At 37.8% G+C, this 17,361-nt stretch overlaps 1 protein-coding gene across 1 annotated transcript; it reads left to right on the plus strand.

The window, feature by feature from the left end:
• The first annotated feature begins 4,175 nt into the window (after positions 1-4,175).
• On the plus strand, positions 4,176-16,311 carry LOC112051813 (uncharacterized). Its single transcript, XM_024090609.2, has 2 exons — positions 4,176-4,246; positions 13,094-16,311. The coding sequence occupies exons 1-2, from the start codon at positions 4,232-4,234 to the stop codon at positions 16,223-16,225; spliced, it is 3,147 nt and encodes a 1,048-aa protein (XP_023946377.2). The 5' UTR covers positions 4,176-4,231; the 3' UTR covers positions 16,226-16,311.
• Positions 16,312-17,361: the final 1,050 nt, after the last annotated feature.

The raw sequence follows: 17,361 nt of genomic DNA on the forward strand, positions 1-17,361 counted from the left end.
CTGACATCGTTCTTATATCCTTTCATCATCATCATATCAGCCGATGGATGTCCACTGCAGGAGGTAGGCCTTTTATAAGGACTTCCGCATATCTGTCGGTCTATGTACAAACTATGTAAATATTTGTCCGATACTGATCACGCACGGGTTGGTTCTCGCGCTTGTGTTGCTGATTCCCGACACCGGCCATTTAAAAATCTAGCAATTGGGTATGGATTTTCCGCAATTCATTGGTCGCCAGAGCCTCGTCAATCCACCTGGGCACACAACCGGTGAGGTTGGCTGTTGGGGAGACTGACTGGTTCTAGCCCTACCCCCCTTAAGCCTTTATCTTTTACTTTAAATAGTCACAACATCACCCTGAGCCCAACACCCTGGGTTATAGCATGACGGATTTAAGCCTCATCCCCTCTCTAGTAAGTGGGAGGCCTGGACCTGTGTTAATGATAATATTTTTTATTTATTATTCTTTACAAGTTAGCCCTTGACTACAATCTCACCTGATGGTAAGTGATGATGCAATCTAAGATTGAAGCGGGCTAACTTGTTAGGAGGATGAAAATCCACACCCCTTACGGTATCTACACATCGTACCGGAACGCTAAATATCTTGGCAGTACGTCTTTATCGGTAGGGTGGTAACTAGCCACGGCTGAAGCCTCCCACCAACCAGACCTGGGACAGTTAAGAAAACCTCAATCGGCCCAGCCGGGGATCGAACCCAGGACCTCCGTCTTGTCTACGTAGCGCATACCGCGGCGCCACGGAGGCGAGGATTTATGGGAAACTGAATGTCACGCTCACGAAGTTGCGGGCGTATGCTAGTCTACAATATACTCGTACCTAAAATAATAATTGTAATGTCCGTTGAAAGAAAAATAATACAGACTATATAAGTCCAGGTAGGTACGTAGATTGGGTCGGCCAGTCATAAATAAAAATACTGGCCAAGTGCGTACCGGGCACGCGCATTGTAAGGTCCTGTAGTTGTAAATCACAAATGCCAACTTAAATATTATGGTGATTTTTTTAACTTTAATCTAATTTTCAAAAGATTTTGATCCTTCAAGATAGGGGATAAACCAGTAAAAACATTTTCACTTTACATGCAGAGAAGTTAAACTAAGAATTTTTAAAATGATTTACAACTTGTAAATGAACTAAATTACTTACTAGATAAAGTCTTTGAGCTGAGTCACGGTCAGACCGACGGACAAACTGGTGGACGGACATGGGACATGGCGAAGCCGGTTTTATAACGGTTCCTTGTCGATTGCGGAACCCTAATAAAATAAACTCTTCTTTTTTTAAAAAAGGTAGCCAATTAATATTAAAATAAAACATTGTGAATAGGTCTTAAATTTTATTAAATTTAAATCTTCCATTAAACGCGATTTTGGTCATCAGTTGGAGTATCGGAATTAAAACTAGTCAATAAGCTTCTATCAGTCTATTATTTACGAGTATCTGTATGCCAAATTTAATAAGGTCCGTTCAGTCGTTAGACAGTGGTTTGGTAACGAACATTTATAATTTACCTACATAATATACTATTATAACGCTAAAGAGTTTGTTTGTTTGGTTTGATTGAATCTCAGGAACTATTGGTTTGAATTGGAACGCTACGACCTATACGCTATATGTATAAAAAAAAACCGGTCAAGTGCGTGTCGGTCCGCGCGCAGTGTAGGGTTCTGCAGATTAAATTAGCAGTTAAAATTCTCATTGAATACACTAATATACCTACCTCGTGTATCATTATGTATCGTTATGCAAGGTATCAATGATGTAACTGCTTTAAATAAGATTTTAAAGATCAAACATTGTAATAATTTTAAACATCAAATTATAATATATAACGCAGAAAACGGACATGGCGAAACTATAAGGGTTTCTTGTGGACTACGGAATCCGAAAAAGGTAAAATCTAAAATATTACTTCCGTTGTGAAAAAATAAAATCTATATTACTTCCGTGTGTTTCGGCCCTTTTAAATTCACTTTTTATTATTAGTTTAAGTGTTTTATTTTATTACTCTACCTTATTCTACTGAAGAATACCTACTACCTACTTCTCATAAGCTGGTAAGGTACTTATTCTTAAATGTTAAGTGATTTAACCCGGCAAATAAATACCTAAATATTGTTCAGAATACGATCGGTGTCAAGGTCCGTCCGTGAAAATATGGTAATCAACTAGATTATAAACATATTATAAGTAAAACTATTTTATGTTTGCAAATAAATTATTAATATTTTATTATTTTAATAATATTATGTTATACGTTGTCAGTTTGTTATCAGTTGTTTACTGCTGCGTCATCCACATCCACGGCGGTTATATAATACTACATGTGCCCTTCAGTTTTACACGTGTAGATATGGGGTTTATCTTATCTATCTTGTGGGAATACGGAATTAAAAGTTGTGAAACTATATAGGTTCCTTGTTGACTAAAGAACCCTAAATTTTTAGGAATGCTGACAGTTTGTCAGCACATGCTCTTGCCATAGGTAAGCATGCTGGCCAATAATAAAGTTTAGACCGTGATTTTTAGAAGCTTTAATAAAAATTCTGTTCCGGTTGAATAGTACAACTAGGGTTTACTTTGGTGAAATGCACATTAATCGACTATGAGCGTCCTTAAAATCTTGCTTTTTAGATTTCACCCCTGACGCAAAAGCGAGCGATTATTTCGTTAATACTTGTCCCCGGACAAGCTCTCCCACTCAGTGGCGTGCATTTCATAGAAGCATAAACGCAATGTATACCCTAAGAATTCATTATGTACCTGTAAATGGAAAATTCCATTTTGTACAATTTGTACGTATAGAGCCTACCGTAGTTAAAAACCATGTGCACGCCACTGCTCCCACTAACAGCTCTAGGTACTACTACAACAAAATAACCTTGTAAAAGATAGATACAAATACAAAAATGTAAAAATACAAGAACAAATTACAAAACTGGATAAATTAACATTAGCAGACGCCGGCGACTTCGCCCGCATCAATCCTTCTTTATAGGCTTCTAAAGTATCCCACGAAACATTATTTTGTTATAGGTATCTCAAAGGTATACCAGACAGCATAGTTACTTCATCTCACGGGCCTGGAGGGAGACGTGTCCAGAGCATATGCCTTCGGCGCGTGGTTCTCTGCCGCACTCTCTGAAGATAGAGTGGTCTTTGGATTTGCCTCCGGTTGGGGGCATTTGTGGTTTCCTCTGCTATTTTTTCTTAATTTTGTTGACCTTTCTTGGCTTTTCATGGGGTAGGCGGCAACCTCGCCATGGGGCCTCATGTGAGCTTCTAAGTTAGCACGTCCTTCGGGTATGCCCTTTTTTCAGGCGGGCGAGCATGGTACCGTGCAATATACCTAATGTGGGCCAGTCAGTATTGACAAAGACTCGGATGGCTTTGGATTTTATTTCCGAGTCGAGGTCCCTGGCGATGGTGCGGTTCCTGACGTACCGAGGGGCGTTCGCTATCTGTCTCAGGGCCTAAGATTGTCTGGGTCTAAGGGTCCGCCTGTTGCTCTTCTTCGCGAGCGAGTACCAGGCTGGTGCTGCGTATGTCAGGCTGGCGCGTATATATGTCTTATACACCCCTAACTCGATCCGAAGCGGCAGGCACGCCAAACAGCATTTACGAAGTAAACTCCCATTACGCTTGACTTTTTCCGACACATCAAACCACAGTACTTAGAGTACTTATTTTGCATCCAACAATACTTTATTGTGGTGACCGAGTGGCGCAGTGGCTAGTGACCCTGCTTCCTGCAGGGCCGTGGGTTCGACTCCTACAACAATATTTATACATTTTATAAGTTTTAATATAAATTTATAATTGCTTAAATCAGCTTTCCTAGTATCCATAAGGCTATACGCTTACATTGGGGCTAAGTAGTGATGTGTGTATTGTTTAAAGTATATTTAAATAATGAAAACCGCCTGAAATTCATTCAGTAGTTAGTTTCAAGTTTATCGCGAAGAAACAGACACAGTGGAGGACTTTGTTTTTTAGTATTTGTAGTAGAAATGGAGGCGAGCATATCAATTGAAGCTTTCGGCGCTTTTCATAGAGCTTTCGTCTATTACCGGTTTAAGCGTGACATGACCTTGAACGGGTACTTCGCATCGGACATTTAGACTCATCTCGTATATAAGTAAGTTTTCGACTCCAAGACCACATTCTCGGGTCTGTTGTGGGTGACACGAAGACCGGATCGACCATGTTCACGACTTTGGTGCGTACAAACATACTCGTATATAGTTATGTCATATCTAAAACGCATGCACGGGTCAAATCGCCGGCACATTCGGTAAAGCTTATGCGATTTATGGACTATTTTTAATTCCAAAGTGTCGCGATTTTTCCAGTGCGTATGTCATTATTTTTTTGGAAAAGTGTACCTTTTGTTTGAATGATTTAAATTAAAGAATTTTATATGTAGTGTAAATATTTACTTCATTTTAATTATCTTTGATATTACGATGAGGATTTCAACTAGACCAAGAGCGTGCGTTGCCAGATATACCGCATTTTAGGAAGCCTGAAGGTTGGTCAGCTTATGCTCCTACCATAAGTAAGGACGGTAGTTAATTGTGGAATTATGGTGTTTCTTAAGCTACCACAGAGTGGCTTTCGAACCCAACCCTAGTTTAGATCCTCAACCGCCCAATTACCAAGCGTGCCTATTTTTCAATATTTTCCTCACATAATTTCTCATACTATGGAATATAAAAAAATACGCATAAAACTTGGACGATTAACCGTCTGGATCACCTGCTGATATCTTGTACCTTCCAATGCAACTGTCTAAAGTCCATAATTGACTACCGCAGCTATTATCTACAGTAGTACCATAGGCAGAACCTGCCATCCGAACCTGTGGAACTTTTTAACAGTCAAACTTGACGTCTCAAAAGTGCTTGTAAACTAAGTCTACTTGAAATAAATGAATTTTGAATTTAGCTGAAAAAATTTCAGCCTTTCTAAAATGACGTATGTCTGGCTACCACAGCCTCTCGGTACTAACATTGAAGGACAATTTTTCAAAACTTTTAACAATTCATGTCAATTGAGAGGGACTTTTTAACTTACTATATTTAACTTGCAATACTTTATAAACATTCAATTTATCAAATATTTGCGAACGATTGCTTTGCGAAATAATGTGGGCAGTGGCGGATTCACAATGCCGCCAATACGCTGTTAAATGTTTGCCGTCCCTACCTCTATCATATTAATTAAATTTATAATAAAATAGAAACATTATATGATTTGTATTCTATCGTTTTTATAACATAAGTTTTTTATTACAACAAAAGTTTTTAAAAATGTTTTATCTTTAATTGTATCTAAGACAAAAACTTGGGCCAAATTTGCCACCCCATATAGTCTGCCGCCCTAGGCTTCAGCCTCTAGCCTACTTAACCAACTGGTAAACCTGCCGCTGGTTGGAGGTTTTAAGTCATTCATCATTATCATTTTTATTAACCAGTGCTAATTCCTGTTAACGATTTATCTGTTTATATAATGTGACGGGAAGAAAATAGTCAACCTAACGTTTCCATATTCTGTAGGCTTTCTACAATCGGTCGCTTGATTGGTACGGAATTTGTCTATTAACAAAATCAGTGAAACCATTAAATTGGTGTTAACCATATTTTGGACTGAAATTTTTAGGCAACCCATCATCATCATCAATACATAGAAATAAAATTGAATTATCTGTCTGCGATTTCAAGATGTCTTATAATGCTTATAGTTACTGGATAGCTAAACATAAATAACATTTTTTTAAACTTTTATGTCTGTCTGTCTGTCTGGACCTGTTTAACCGGGACTTTCACTGGAAGATAGAGGAGGTTCAATAATTAAGCAACATATAGGCTAGAGACCGTATATCTTAGCATTCTGTGGATTCACCGTGCGGGTGCGGGTCCATCGTGTGGTAGAGAATAAAACTCCGAGCTGAGTCCTGGACTTGTGACCAATGGACGAAGGGTTAAGAAGTTCCTTGATAATCGATTAATACTCCCCTTCTTCGTTCGTGTTGTTCTCCCTGCGTAGCCAAAGTTTTTATCCGTAATAGATCAATGGTTCCCGCGGGATTTGTGAAAAATTGAATTTCACGTGGACGGGCGTCTAGTTGGTTGGTTGGTATATTTAATTTGATATAAAAACTTTTCATCCAGTAAACAAAGGGGTTAAGTTTTCTTAAATTGGGATCCTCTTGGTAATATATATATTAGGTCATCTAGGTATCTGTCACTTGTCAGTTACACTATTAGGTACTTGCAGAGGTATAGATTTGAAATTAAAATCATACCTTATCTAAATTGGAAATAAAGGGCATGGAAACTTACTGGAATGGTATAATTTTTATTGTGATAAAATAAACAATTGATGTGAAAATGTATATTGCGACACTCAAGAAAATAAATAAAAAATTCATAGGATATTTCACATTAGCCTAGAACATATACGGTACCTAACTACCTACTTACCAATAATATCTTCTAAAAATCTAAAAAATTTCATTAAGAAAGAATACAGTAAAGAACTTAAGCTTACTTATTCTAATAACTATACAAATCATACCTACGTGGGAAATGTGGCAAGAATACTGTCTACATTTCCGCGCTGGACAGCCAGGCTGATCCTTTGGGCTAAAATGAGCCAGCCCTTCTGTCACCAGTCGAGGCAACTTGTACAACTTGCACTGCGATTCCATGGCCGAAGGGTCTCCATTGCAAAAGGTACAAATATGTATGACTCTCAGTCAGAGTGGCATACTTGTGCCACTTACAGGCTTCAGCTTTTTCTGCTGCGGCTTTCTGTCTTGATTCTGTCATTATGTAATTAAATTAAATCACAATAACTGGGTCTTTAGGCATGGAACGGCGGCCCAAATTAATTGAGTTAACCGCGTCATGAGGAGCATTCTATCGTATATAGGGCGTGGCGCAAGATTAAGCACTGATCTATGATGAATAATGATTTGTGTGTCTCTCGGTGTGCGTCAGGTCCGTTTTTTGTATTTATATATTTTTTAGTTTAGGTAGAGTAATATTATATGAACAATGTGTGGGCTGTGGACCATCAAATACAAACCTTTTATTTGGTATTTATTTTTCTTCATCAGTATAAACAGTACCATCATCAACAAATCAGCCTTAATCATCATCATCATATCAGCCGGCTGACTTTGGTCGTGGCTAGTTACCACCTTACCGACAAAGACGTATCGCCAAGCGATTTAGCGTTCCGGTACGATGTCGTGTAGAAACCGAAAGTAGTGTGGATTTCAGCCTACTCCTAACAAGTTAGCCCGCTTCCATCTTAGATTGCATCATCACTTACTATCAGGTGAGATTGTAGTCAAGGGCTAACTTGTAAAAAAATAAAAAAAGCCGATGAACGTCAATTACAGGTCAGGCCTTTTGTAGGGACTTCCAAACATTATGATCCTGAGCGTGCTGCATCCAGCCAATCACAGCGACACGCTATAAGTCCTCAGCCTACCTGGTGGGGGTCGGTTTTCTAGAGCAGGGTCGCCATTCCATCACCTTGTTTTCTAATGTGGGGTCGCCATTACAGCACCAACAGCTTTAATAATACGACCATATTATTATAATTACATATTAAATTGCTTAAAACCGAATTTGCATAGGTACCTAAGCTAGCGGACATCGAATCTAAATCTAAAAGACAGACTGATCTGAAGAAATTATCGTATCTTTTCATATGAATGTTAATGAAAGCCATGAGAATATTTAGGGCTCATACTTGTTGGAGTTACAGTAAGAAGGTTTCCTTACGCTTAGGTATCTGACTTGAGTAAATCTCTCATATGCTCCTCAGCTATCAATGATGAGATACCTGCAAGTGGTAGCAAAGGGATGATGACTAGGTTTGAATATAATGATTTGTATGATACATTCGGGTAAATTCGGGTAAATAATTTCAATGTCAACTAATTTATACATAAAAAGCAAATATTGACTGGATATTTGCAAAACAAATAAGATCATAAAATTTCAAAATCTATTAAAAATCTTTTATCGTAATTAGATGAAAATTAATACAGTTTTAGCTTACATTAAATGTGATATTTTTCAATAAATGAACTATAAACATAAACGCACAAATAACAAAGATATTAGTTATTTTGTTTGACCGTCTATACAAATCTAATGATCATTATGGACCTACGACGTCATAAAATTTTTCAGGGATTCGCGGCAGCGCTGACCGCAGCAAATCTGACCCTTTAATAACTCCGAAAGTAATGATCGCAGATACCCTGTTACTTTTACAAAATTGCTTTACTATTAACAGACTCCTAATTTATACACAATTAAAAAAATCTGTCATCATCCCTATAATACGGATGCCCGAAAATATAACATTGAAGTACATTTTATGAGAAGGCCACATAGTTTATATACGTCACTTCAATATCCTGTATTCTTTATTTGTTAAAAAATAATTAGATGTCTGCCTTGACCGCTCGTTGTGACCACAAAGTTGACTGTTTGCTACAGAAATAAATCCAATATTAAGTCATAGGTCTTCATAATCAATATTCATAGAGATAGCAAGTGGAAATTAATGTAAATGGTATGTAATTAGTTATTCTGATTCACGTTTGTAATTTTCCGATGTATTTTTGATTTTATTCTAAAGTATTAATAGCCCAAGTTGAGTAAACCATAGGATCCCTTTTTACTCCGATCTCTATAACTGTCTGTTCCCTTAAACCTTTTTACTACGGGACGATTTTCACGACATATGCTGTTTTAGTTGCTTTTAATGCCACCATCAAGATAGCGTAGTGCCAACTATACTAATATTATAAATGCGAAAGTAAGTCTGTCTGTTTGTCTGTCTGTCTGTTACCTTTTCACGGCTAAACCGAACAAGATGAATTTTGGTATTATGATAAATGGGATCTTGGGGGCAAAACATAGGTTACTTTTTGACCCTAAAATAAGTTTAGTTACGAATCGTAAGCGATCGTAAAAAGAGAATCGATGTGCCACTTGGATAGGGAGGCAGTAGCTTTCATTCATTTATTTAAATCTGCGGTCAGAGCTTGGTATTCACACAGAAATGGTCTAAATCAAATAAGTAAAGTAAACCAGCTAATTTAGACGTTTGCATTGTTAATTTATGGGCGATTTCATTGTATTACCTTTTAATAGTTATTAAACCGCTAGTTAAATGTCAAGGTTAAGCGTGGAGTTAACACTCATTATTATTTAAATGGTGTTCCCAAGTAATAGACATGCAATAGGTAATCGGTATAGACCGTATAGAATGTATTAACTAATGCATTTCCTACATTATCTTCGATTAACATTAGGTTACCTGTTGAGAAACAGGTTAAAGCCTATGTTATTAAGGCATAAGGTCTGAAAATGATAAAAAATAAGGCCATAAACAAAAATAGTGTACAATGCTCATGTATCGCTCCACCCAGTTATAGTTGAGAACGCTGCACTCGAAATTGTCGAAAATCGAGAAAGAAGTGAACCGCCTAATCCAACGCGGCTGGGTTGCATTTGGGATACTTCGCGACATCTTTAGGTCCGAAATTCCTCAGTGCCTGAAGACAAAAGTCTTCGAACAGGGCGTGTTGCCAGTTCCGAGACTTGGTCGCTAACTATGGGCCTCATAAGTAGGCTCAGAGTCACACAACGGGCGATGGACCGAGCTATGTTAGGAGTATCTCTGAGTGATCGAAACATTAAAGTCGCCAACATAGCTCCACGAGTCGCGAAGCTGAAGTGGCCTGGGCGAGGCACATAGTTTGAAGAGCCGATGGGCGTTGAGGTCCCAAAGTCCCAAACCCCTATTCTAGGAAGCGTTGTGTTGGTCGAGCCCACACCCAGGTGGATTGACGATATCAAGCGACTCTCAGGAATTCGCTGGATGCAGGCGGCTCAGGAATGTGATGTTTGGAAGTCTCCACAAAAGTGGAAGTCCATCGGCTGATATTATGGTTGTGATGATGAACATAGGCTATATTATATACTCTTATTAAATTAATTAGTACGTGGGTGAAACCGCGGGGCTTTTGATAGTTGTCTGTATATTTTTCCACCGCCCTTGTAATGGAGCTCAGACCAGCCCAAAGAGACCGACTTCAAAGTGATCAGTAGGTAGAATATATTATACGAGTTATGTAATTTTCCCTTTTTAGTTTCGTGGGTGGGTACAGTATTATTTTGAAGTAGGTTGTAATTTTTTTTTAATAAATATTATATTGAATTTTATGGGCAGGTTCGTAAAAATGTAGTTATTATGTAAACTAATGACTACACAATTTATTTATTTTAATGAAATATTAAATTTTACTAGCTACAACATTAAATGACTTAACATTTGAATATCTATTATTAAGTAACCGGTTGGTACCGGTTTTTCAACATCACTTTATTAAATTTTTCCATTTCTTTATGTTGATTTATTACATCAGGGATTAAATAACTCTTTGATTTTATTTATATTAAAATAATGGAGGTACCTAAGACGTCTCAAGTTCGTTGGTCTCGTCTCAATGTCAAGGATTATTACGCAAAACGGAAAAATGAGTGCAGAATATTTAATAATATTGCATAATTATTATATGGAACCTTTTTAATGCAATAATTTTGCATATAGTTATGGCCTTAATGATATTAAGTTATTCAGTTATTTATTGTTTGACATTTTTCCTGATGCTTTGCCATTTTTCTTATAAATTAGAATTATTATTAGTTTCTTAATTGGATTTAATTTGTTTTTGTTTATAAGCTACCGACTTATTTTCTAAGTTGATCACTATTTATTAATGTATTTATTACTTGGCTTTATATTACCTACTATTTTAATTGATTTACCCATAGGTATAAAGCATAATATCAATTCTGAAGGTCGTTAGGTCCGTAGATAATATCTTATCAATATCCGCGTTCTATCCTAGCCACCCACCATCCGATAAGCCCACAGACCTGCAGCGCTAACGGCTTGAAGTCCGATAAAACTGTGCATGACATCATGCAGATCGCGACCAATACACGATCAGTTTTATCGGACGTCAAGCCATTCGTGCAAGTCGTTACCATAGTCATTAAGTAAATGTTTATTGATATTACAATTATGAAAAATTACACTATTTAGGTAATATCCATAAGGTTACTGCCCATAGAATGAAAATATTCTAATCTGGTATGCAGGTTTGAGACACGTGATAATTTCTTAAAATGCACACAACTGAAAAGTTGGAGGTGCATATCCCGGACCGGATTCGAACCCATACTCTCCGGAATCGGAGGCAGAGGTCATATCCACTGGGCTATCACGGCTCGTAGTAACTATGTACATTTTTTTTATTAATTTTTCGTTACTTCCGTATGGCACCCACCACGCAAATCTGCGGACGATTATAAATTTCATGTCTCTGAGGCATAAAACTATCAATTTGTAGAACTATTTATTTATTCTTCGTGTAATCTAATCTTTCAAATCTAATAGGTCCCCATGACGCTCCACTAAGTACCTATTCCCTTTATTCAGATATTGTAGTTAGATTCACCACGCACTAATGTTGAGCGGTTGACCAATTATTATTTATTAGTAGGTGAGTACTTCGTCCGCCCTTAGATCTTAATGCAATTTCGAAAAATCTGTTCAAAGTGGACATCTACTAACTATAAAGTACCATAAGCTTAGCTTTGTACGTCAAGCGATTTTCGATATTTCGTGATATGATGAGTGATGACTGACCTTTCTTTTATGACTCGGTCAAGCTTCGCTTTAACTTATGTGCACTTCTTCCCTAACCCTACCTTATTCCTACACTACCCCTTTTTTTTTTTTGGGGAAATCCTCATGGATACCTTCTCGCCACGGGGAGGCAAGAAGGTTATGTCGGACTTCTACCGACTAAAACCCCACGGTATTCCGACTCGCCGCCTGATGACTGAGCCACGGGAACATTTCGTAAACTACCGCAACCCAGCCAGCGACACTCGTAAATCGAGCTCTCCTGTTGTTTTATTAAGATCGCTTAGGAAACACTGAAAGCGTTAACAACTCGAGGACTTATCTCCGGTGGGTGACAGATTATTCCTACACTACCCCTACTCCTACCCTACCCTACCCTAAAAATGTATCATAAGGACCATTCTCGTACTTCAAGGTAAAAGAACCGAAATCGGTTCAGCCGATCGCCTTAGGAAGATTCAAGATTCATTTTAATATTATAGATAGGCCTAGGCAAAGGCTTGGAAGTTTTAATCTTAAAAGTACACAAACATTGCACATAACTACAAAGCTAACAATAATTTTGAAATTATTCAATAAATAAAAGTTCCCAAACCTACCTGTAGTACATACAGTTGTGTAGAATTGGGAATATGGAATGTCATCAATACAATGTTTGTATATTTCCCATACCATCACTTTCGAACTCTCGTTTTCACTATTATGGTCGAAACACCGAACTAGGAGTTATTAAACCAGTCTCGGGAGTCAGAGATATATAGGTAGAGAGCAATATGAGGTCATTGTTCTTTGAAATACTTTCTTTCGTTTGAATTACAAGCGAGATCCCGCGACTTCATTCGCGTGAAATTCAGTTTTTTACATGTCCCGCGGGAACCATGAATTTTTGCGGGATTGAAAATAGCCTTTACGTTGCTCATTAATCTTCTCTATCTTTCAGTGAAAATTCCGTTAAAATCGGTCCGTTCACAGACAGACGCAAATGAAAAAAAATTAGTATTTTAATATCGTATAAATAACTATAAATTCATGAAAATACACAGTAATGATGAAATTTATATTTTTTTTTCAATTTGTAATCAACAGATTTACTATACGTAATTATTATAAGATTAAATTAACCACAGAGATTACAGTAAACTCGTCCGTTTTAATTACATACAGACACTAGTTATTTTTTATTATCTTTTCAGTTTTTTCGTTGGTTTATTTTTTTTTTTGTTAAAAAGCTTTCATATAAATGGACGCACAAAAAGTAAAATTTCAAGGTGACTGACCCTGCCTGTTATTGAAGCAACTTTTTGACTATTTTCAGGTATTGGCGTTCACGCTGGGCGTGGCGGTAGCTGATTTTGGCCGCGGCTACCAATACCAAGTACCCGTCAACCCCTTCGGCGCTTCATCTTCTCAAGTGAACAATTACAATAAAGGCGTCTATTCAGTCAGCTCAAATCCAGCTCTTACCTTTGGTAGGGGCTCGAGTTTAACTACGGGAACCGTCGGACAAGGGATAGGTTCAACAATCTACAAACAAGGTTCCAGTGTCTCTTCAGGATTCGGTGGACAGGCATCCGTCGTACCTTCCACTACCTTTAGTCAGAGTTCTAAAGGAAGTGTAAGCACTACTAGTCAGAGCGCTAGTGGATCATATGGAACTTATGGACAAGGTCAAGGTCCCACGTCAACCGATGTGAGCTCAAGCAGTTTAACTGGATCTTTTAGCCAAGGTTCTGTTGTACCTGGTACATCCTTCAGCCAGGGCTCTAAACAAATTACGTCGTTTGGACAAACCACTCTCGGGTCGTCTGGATTGGGTCAAGGATCAGTTGTATCTCCTATATACACAGGGCAACTTTCAAGTGGTAATACAGGTTATAACAATAATGGTTTTAGCTCCACCTCATCTTCACAATTCGGTATTGGTTCTGGATCTGGTTACAAAGTTGTAAACCCGTCCGTTTTAAGTACTAAGTATGTTACTGGATCTACTGGCCCCAGTTCTAATTATTATGGTACCACTGGAGGATCTAATTCTGGTTTTGCCGTACCTGCGAGTGGAACAGGATCGTACTACAATACAGGTAGCTCGACAGGCTCAAACTTTGTTCAACAACCATCTTACACTGGCTCAAATTCAAACTACAATACTCCCGATAGTGGATCAACTTATTATGTTCCAAATCAACAAGGAGTTTATCCAGGATCTACTGTTGGACAAAATCAAGGCAGCTATCAGACTATAGTAGATACGAGTGCCTTAGACAACATTGGAAACTACTACCAATCGGCGAGTGCTGCTAACCAATTCATTTCATCTAATCAATATCAAAATGCTGCTATTCTCAATTATCAAGACTATTACAACCAAATACAACAACAGCCTGCCCAAGTATTTAAACATTTTTATGTGCATGCTGCGCCAGAAGACTTAGAACCACCTAAACCAAGACCTCAAATCATTCTGCCACCACCTCAAAAGCATTATAAAATCATATTCATCAAAGCACCGACTCAACAACCATCAGTACCGCAGGTCATTCCAGTTCCACAACAAAATGAAGAAAAGACCATTGTATATGTTCTTGTAAAGAAACCTGAAGATGCTAAAAACATTGTTCTGCCAAAGTTCGAGCCGAAAACACCAGTTAAACCTGATGTGTTCTTCATAAAATACAACGATAAACAAGATTCTCAATCCCTTATCGATAACATCGTTAATGACTACAACAAAGGAGGTGTTTCAGCTACTTTCACTGACATTTCTGGTGGTGTACCAGTATCTTCTGGATCTGGTTATAAAAGTGGCAGTTCATTAGTTACGAGTACTTCTTCGGTAAATAACAATCCTGTTAAAAGTACAGGTACTACAGTTGAAACTTTGTTTGGTAAAAAACCAACTGTTGGAAGTTCTTTCGGGACTTCGACGAGTGGGCTTTCTTCGACAACACCTAGTACATCATTTACTTCGGGTACATTATCACCTAGTAGTTTTTCATCGGTGTTTGATAATCGCTTTGGAATAAGTACTGATAATAAAGTTAATTCAGGTAGCACAGGATCGGGAAGCTCAGCAACTACAAGTAACTTAGTAGTAAAGCCTAGTAGCGGCACCCTGTTGTCTGGTAATACTCTCAGCAGCAAACCTAGTGTTTCTTACGGTTCTGTATCAGATAGTAATTTGGGTTCAAAGCCTGTCACAAGCTTTACTTCAGGGAGTAGCTCTACTTTCGGATCTAATGTTGGTATTCCTGTTAATAAGCCCAGCAGCACCTTATTAACAGGTTCAAATACTTTTAGCGCTGGTAGTAAGCCAAGTTCAGTCCCTGTTACATCATCTTACATTAGTAACGTCCCTTCATATGGATCTGGCTCAAGTGTTATTATTTCAGAGTCAAAAGGTAACACACAATCCAGCAGTGGCTTTTCACTCAACAGCAAACCTAGTGTTTCTTTCGGTTCTGTATCAGGTAATAATTTAGGTTCAAAGCCTGTCACAAGCTTTACTTCAGGGAGTAGCTCTACTTTCGGTTCTAATGTTGTTATTCCTGTTAATAAGCCTAGCAGCACCTTATTAACAGGTTCAAATACTTTTAACGCTGGTAGTAAGCCAAGTTCAGTCCCTGTTACATCATCTTACATTAGTAACGTCCCTTCATATGGATCTAGCACACAATCCAGCAGTGGCTTTTCACTCAACAGCAATGATGCAAACTCTAAACTTAATGGCAACTTTGGCACAGGATCCTCTGTTGTTACAAGTAATATAAATAATATTGTTTTACCGAGTAGCAGTTTTGGTTTAAGCTCTAGTACACCTGGTTATAATTCTGGTATCCCAAGTTCTAGACCATCTACTGTTAACTCTGTTTTTGGTAGTAGTTCAACATCAGGTAATTCCATAACTTTAAAGCCTGTCAGTAACAGCGGCTTAAGTTCTGTTGCAACGACTTCTGGTAGTTTTCCTTCTACTATTGTAAGCTCCACTCCCAGTCCTGCGCCCAACGCCTTAAGCTCTTTAAACAACTACGGCAGTGGATTGGGTAGTGTTGGTTCTAGCATTGGTTCTGGAAACACACTGCCCTCAGGCAGCAGTAGTTCTGCATTTGACAAGATCTCAACTGTCTATGTATCTAAGCCTATCGTCAGTGGCGTCACCTTAAATAAAAACCCTAGTAATTCGGGGTCGAGTTTTTCTAACATTGCATCTCCTGCTTTAAGCCTATCAAATGGGGTGGCAAGCAGTCAATCTTCTAATAGCTATAGTACAGGTTTAAGTAATTTTAATTCTGGTACAACATCGGGATCCTCTACCAATTTCGGTGTTGGATCTAGCAAATTTGGGGTTAGTTCAGGTTTAGACAAGTCCGCTTATGAAACTACTATTGTTTCCACTAGTCAGGGTATTCCCCACGAAACCTATGGAATACCTAAGTTTAAAATATTGTAGATTTAAAAGTTTGAATTTGTTTTATATCATCCGAAATAATTTACTTTTTAATACTGGCTAGAAAATAAATGCAACTAAATAAAATATTATTTTGTTTTATTTTTCGACCATGGTAATGCTAATAGACCGAGAGCCTGCAATAGGCTGAAAGTTTGTGCTTATGCTACTACCATCGGTAGTACCGTGGCCAATTATGAAGTTTGGGATGTTGTGACTTTGGAGTCTAGTATGCTTCAAGTGTCCAGACCTTCCAAATATATTACGAGTATTTATGGTTCGTACGTTGCAGCTTGGTGCGGGTGACATTTGCCATATGACGTTCATAATACTATTATCGTGAATCGCGACAAACTTTGAAGAGTAAATTGAACTGTCACCCGCACCTTGCTGCAGTGCACTAGCTATAGTAATTACCGATTGGGAGTGCGTAGTTCGAATTTGCTAAATTCTCGACGTGTGTAAAGTCTGCCAATCCGCATTGGGCGTGATGGACTATTAGCCTAACCCCTCTGATTCTGAGAGAATACTCGAGCTTAACAGTGAGATTATAATTAAAATTACTCGTATAATCATATCAACTATTTTCTTTTAGTACAAAAAGTACCGTCAGTTGATCGGACGGCACTGAAAAGCTTTTAGGATTCCTAAAATGAGGTGTCTGGCTCTCAATCCACACATTTTTGGTGCTTTCAAGACCTTTCAAGTTTTTTTATTGTTTTAATACATTTTAAATTTAGAAGCGATCGTTTACGTTTAAAGAGTGACGCAGTAGGATTTTTATAGTTGGTGTAATTGATGGTACGAGATCAGGCATAATAAATATATACCCTCGTCTATTATTCAATTAGGATAAGAAATAAGTGATAGAAAATATTCACATTGACACATTGCATAAGGGTTGTCCAGTTAAATTGCGGCCGATCAGTATTAAATGATTATTTTTTTGATTAATGAATGATTTTATAATTTATTTAATCTTCTCTCCCTTCACTCATTGGTTAATTAAAAAAACATTGTACCAAAAACAATTGAAAAAGTAAAGGTTGCCTGCTTTTACACTGAATCTGTGGGGTTGCCAGATATAAATTATAATATTGTAATGTATCTCATTACGTACATTTTCATTTATTTTCAGA

The sequence above is a fragment of the Bicyclus anynana genome, chromosome Z (genome assembly GCF_947172395.1).
Source record: "Bicyclus anynana chromosome Z, ilBicAnyn1.1, whole genome shotgun sequence".
Classification (NCBI taxonomy): domain Eukaryota; kingdom Metazoa; phylum Arthropoda; class Insecta; order Lepidoptera; family Nymphalidae; genus Bicyclus; species Bicyclus anynana.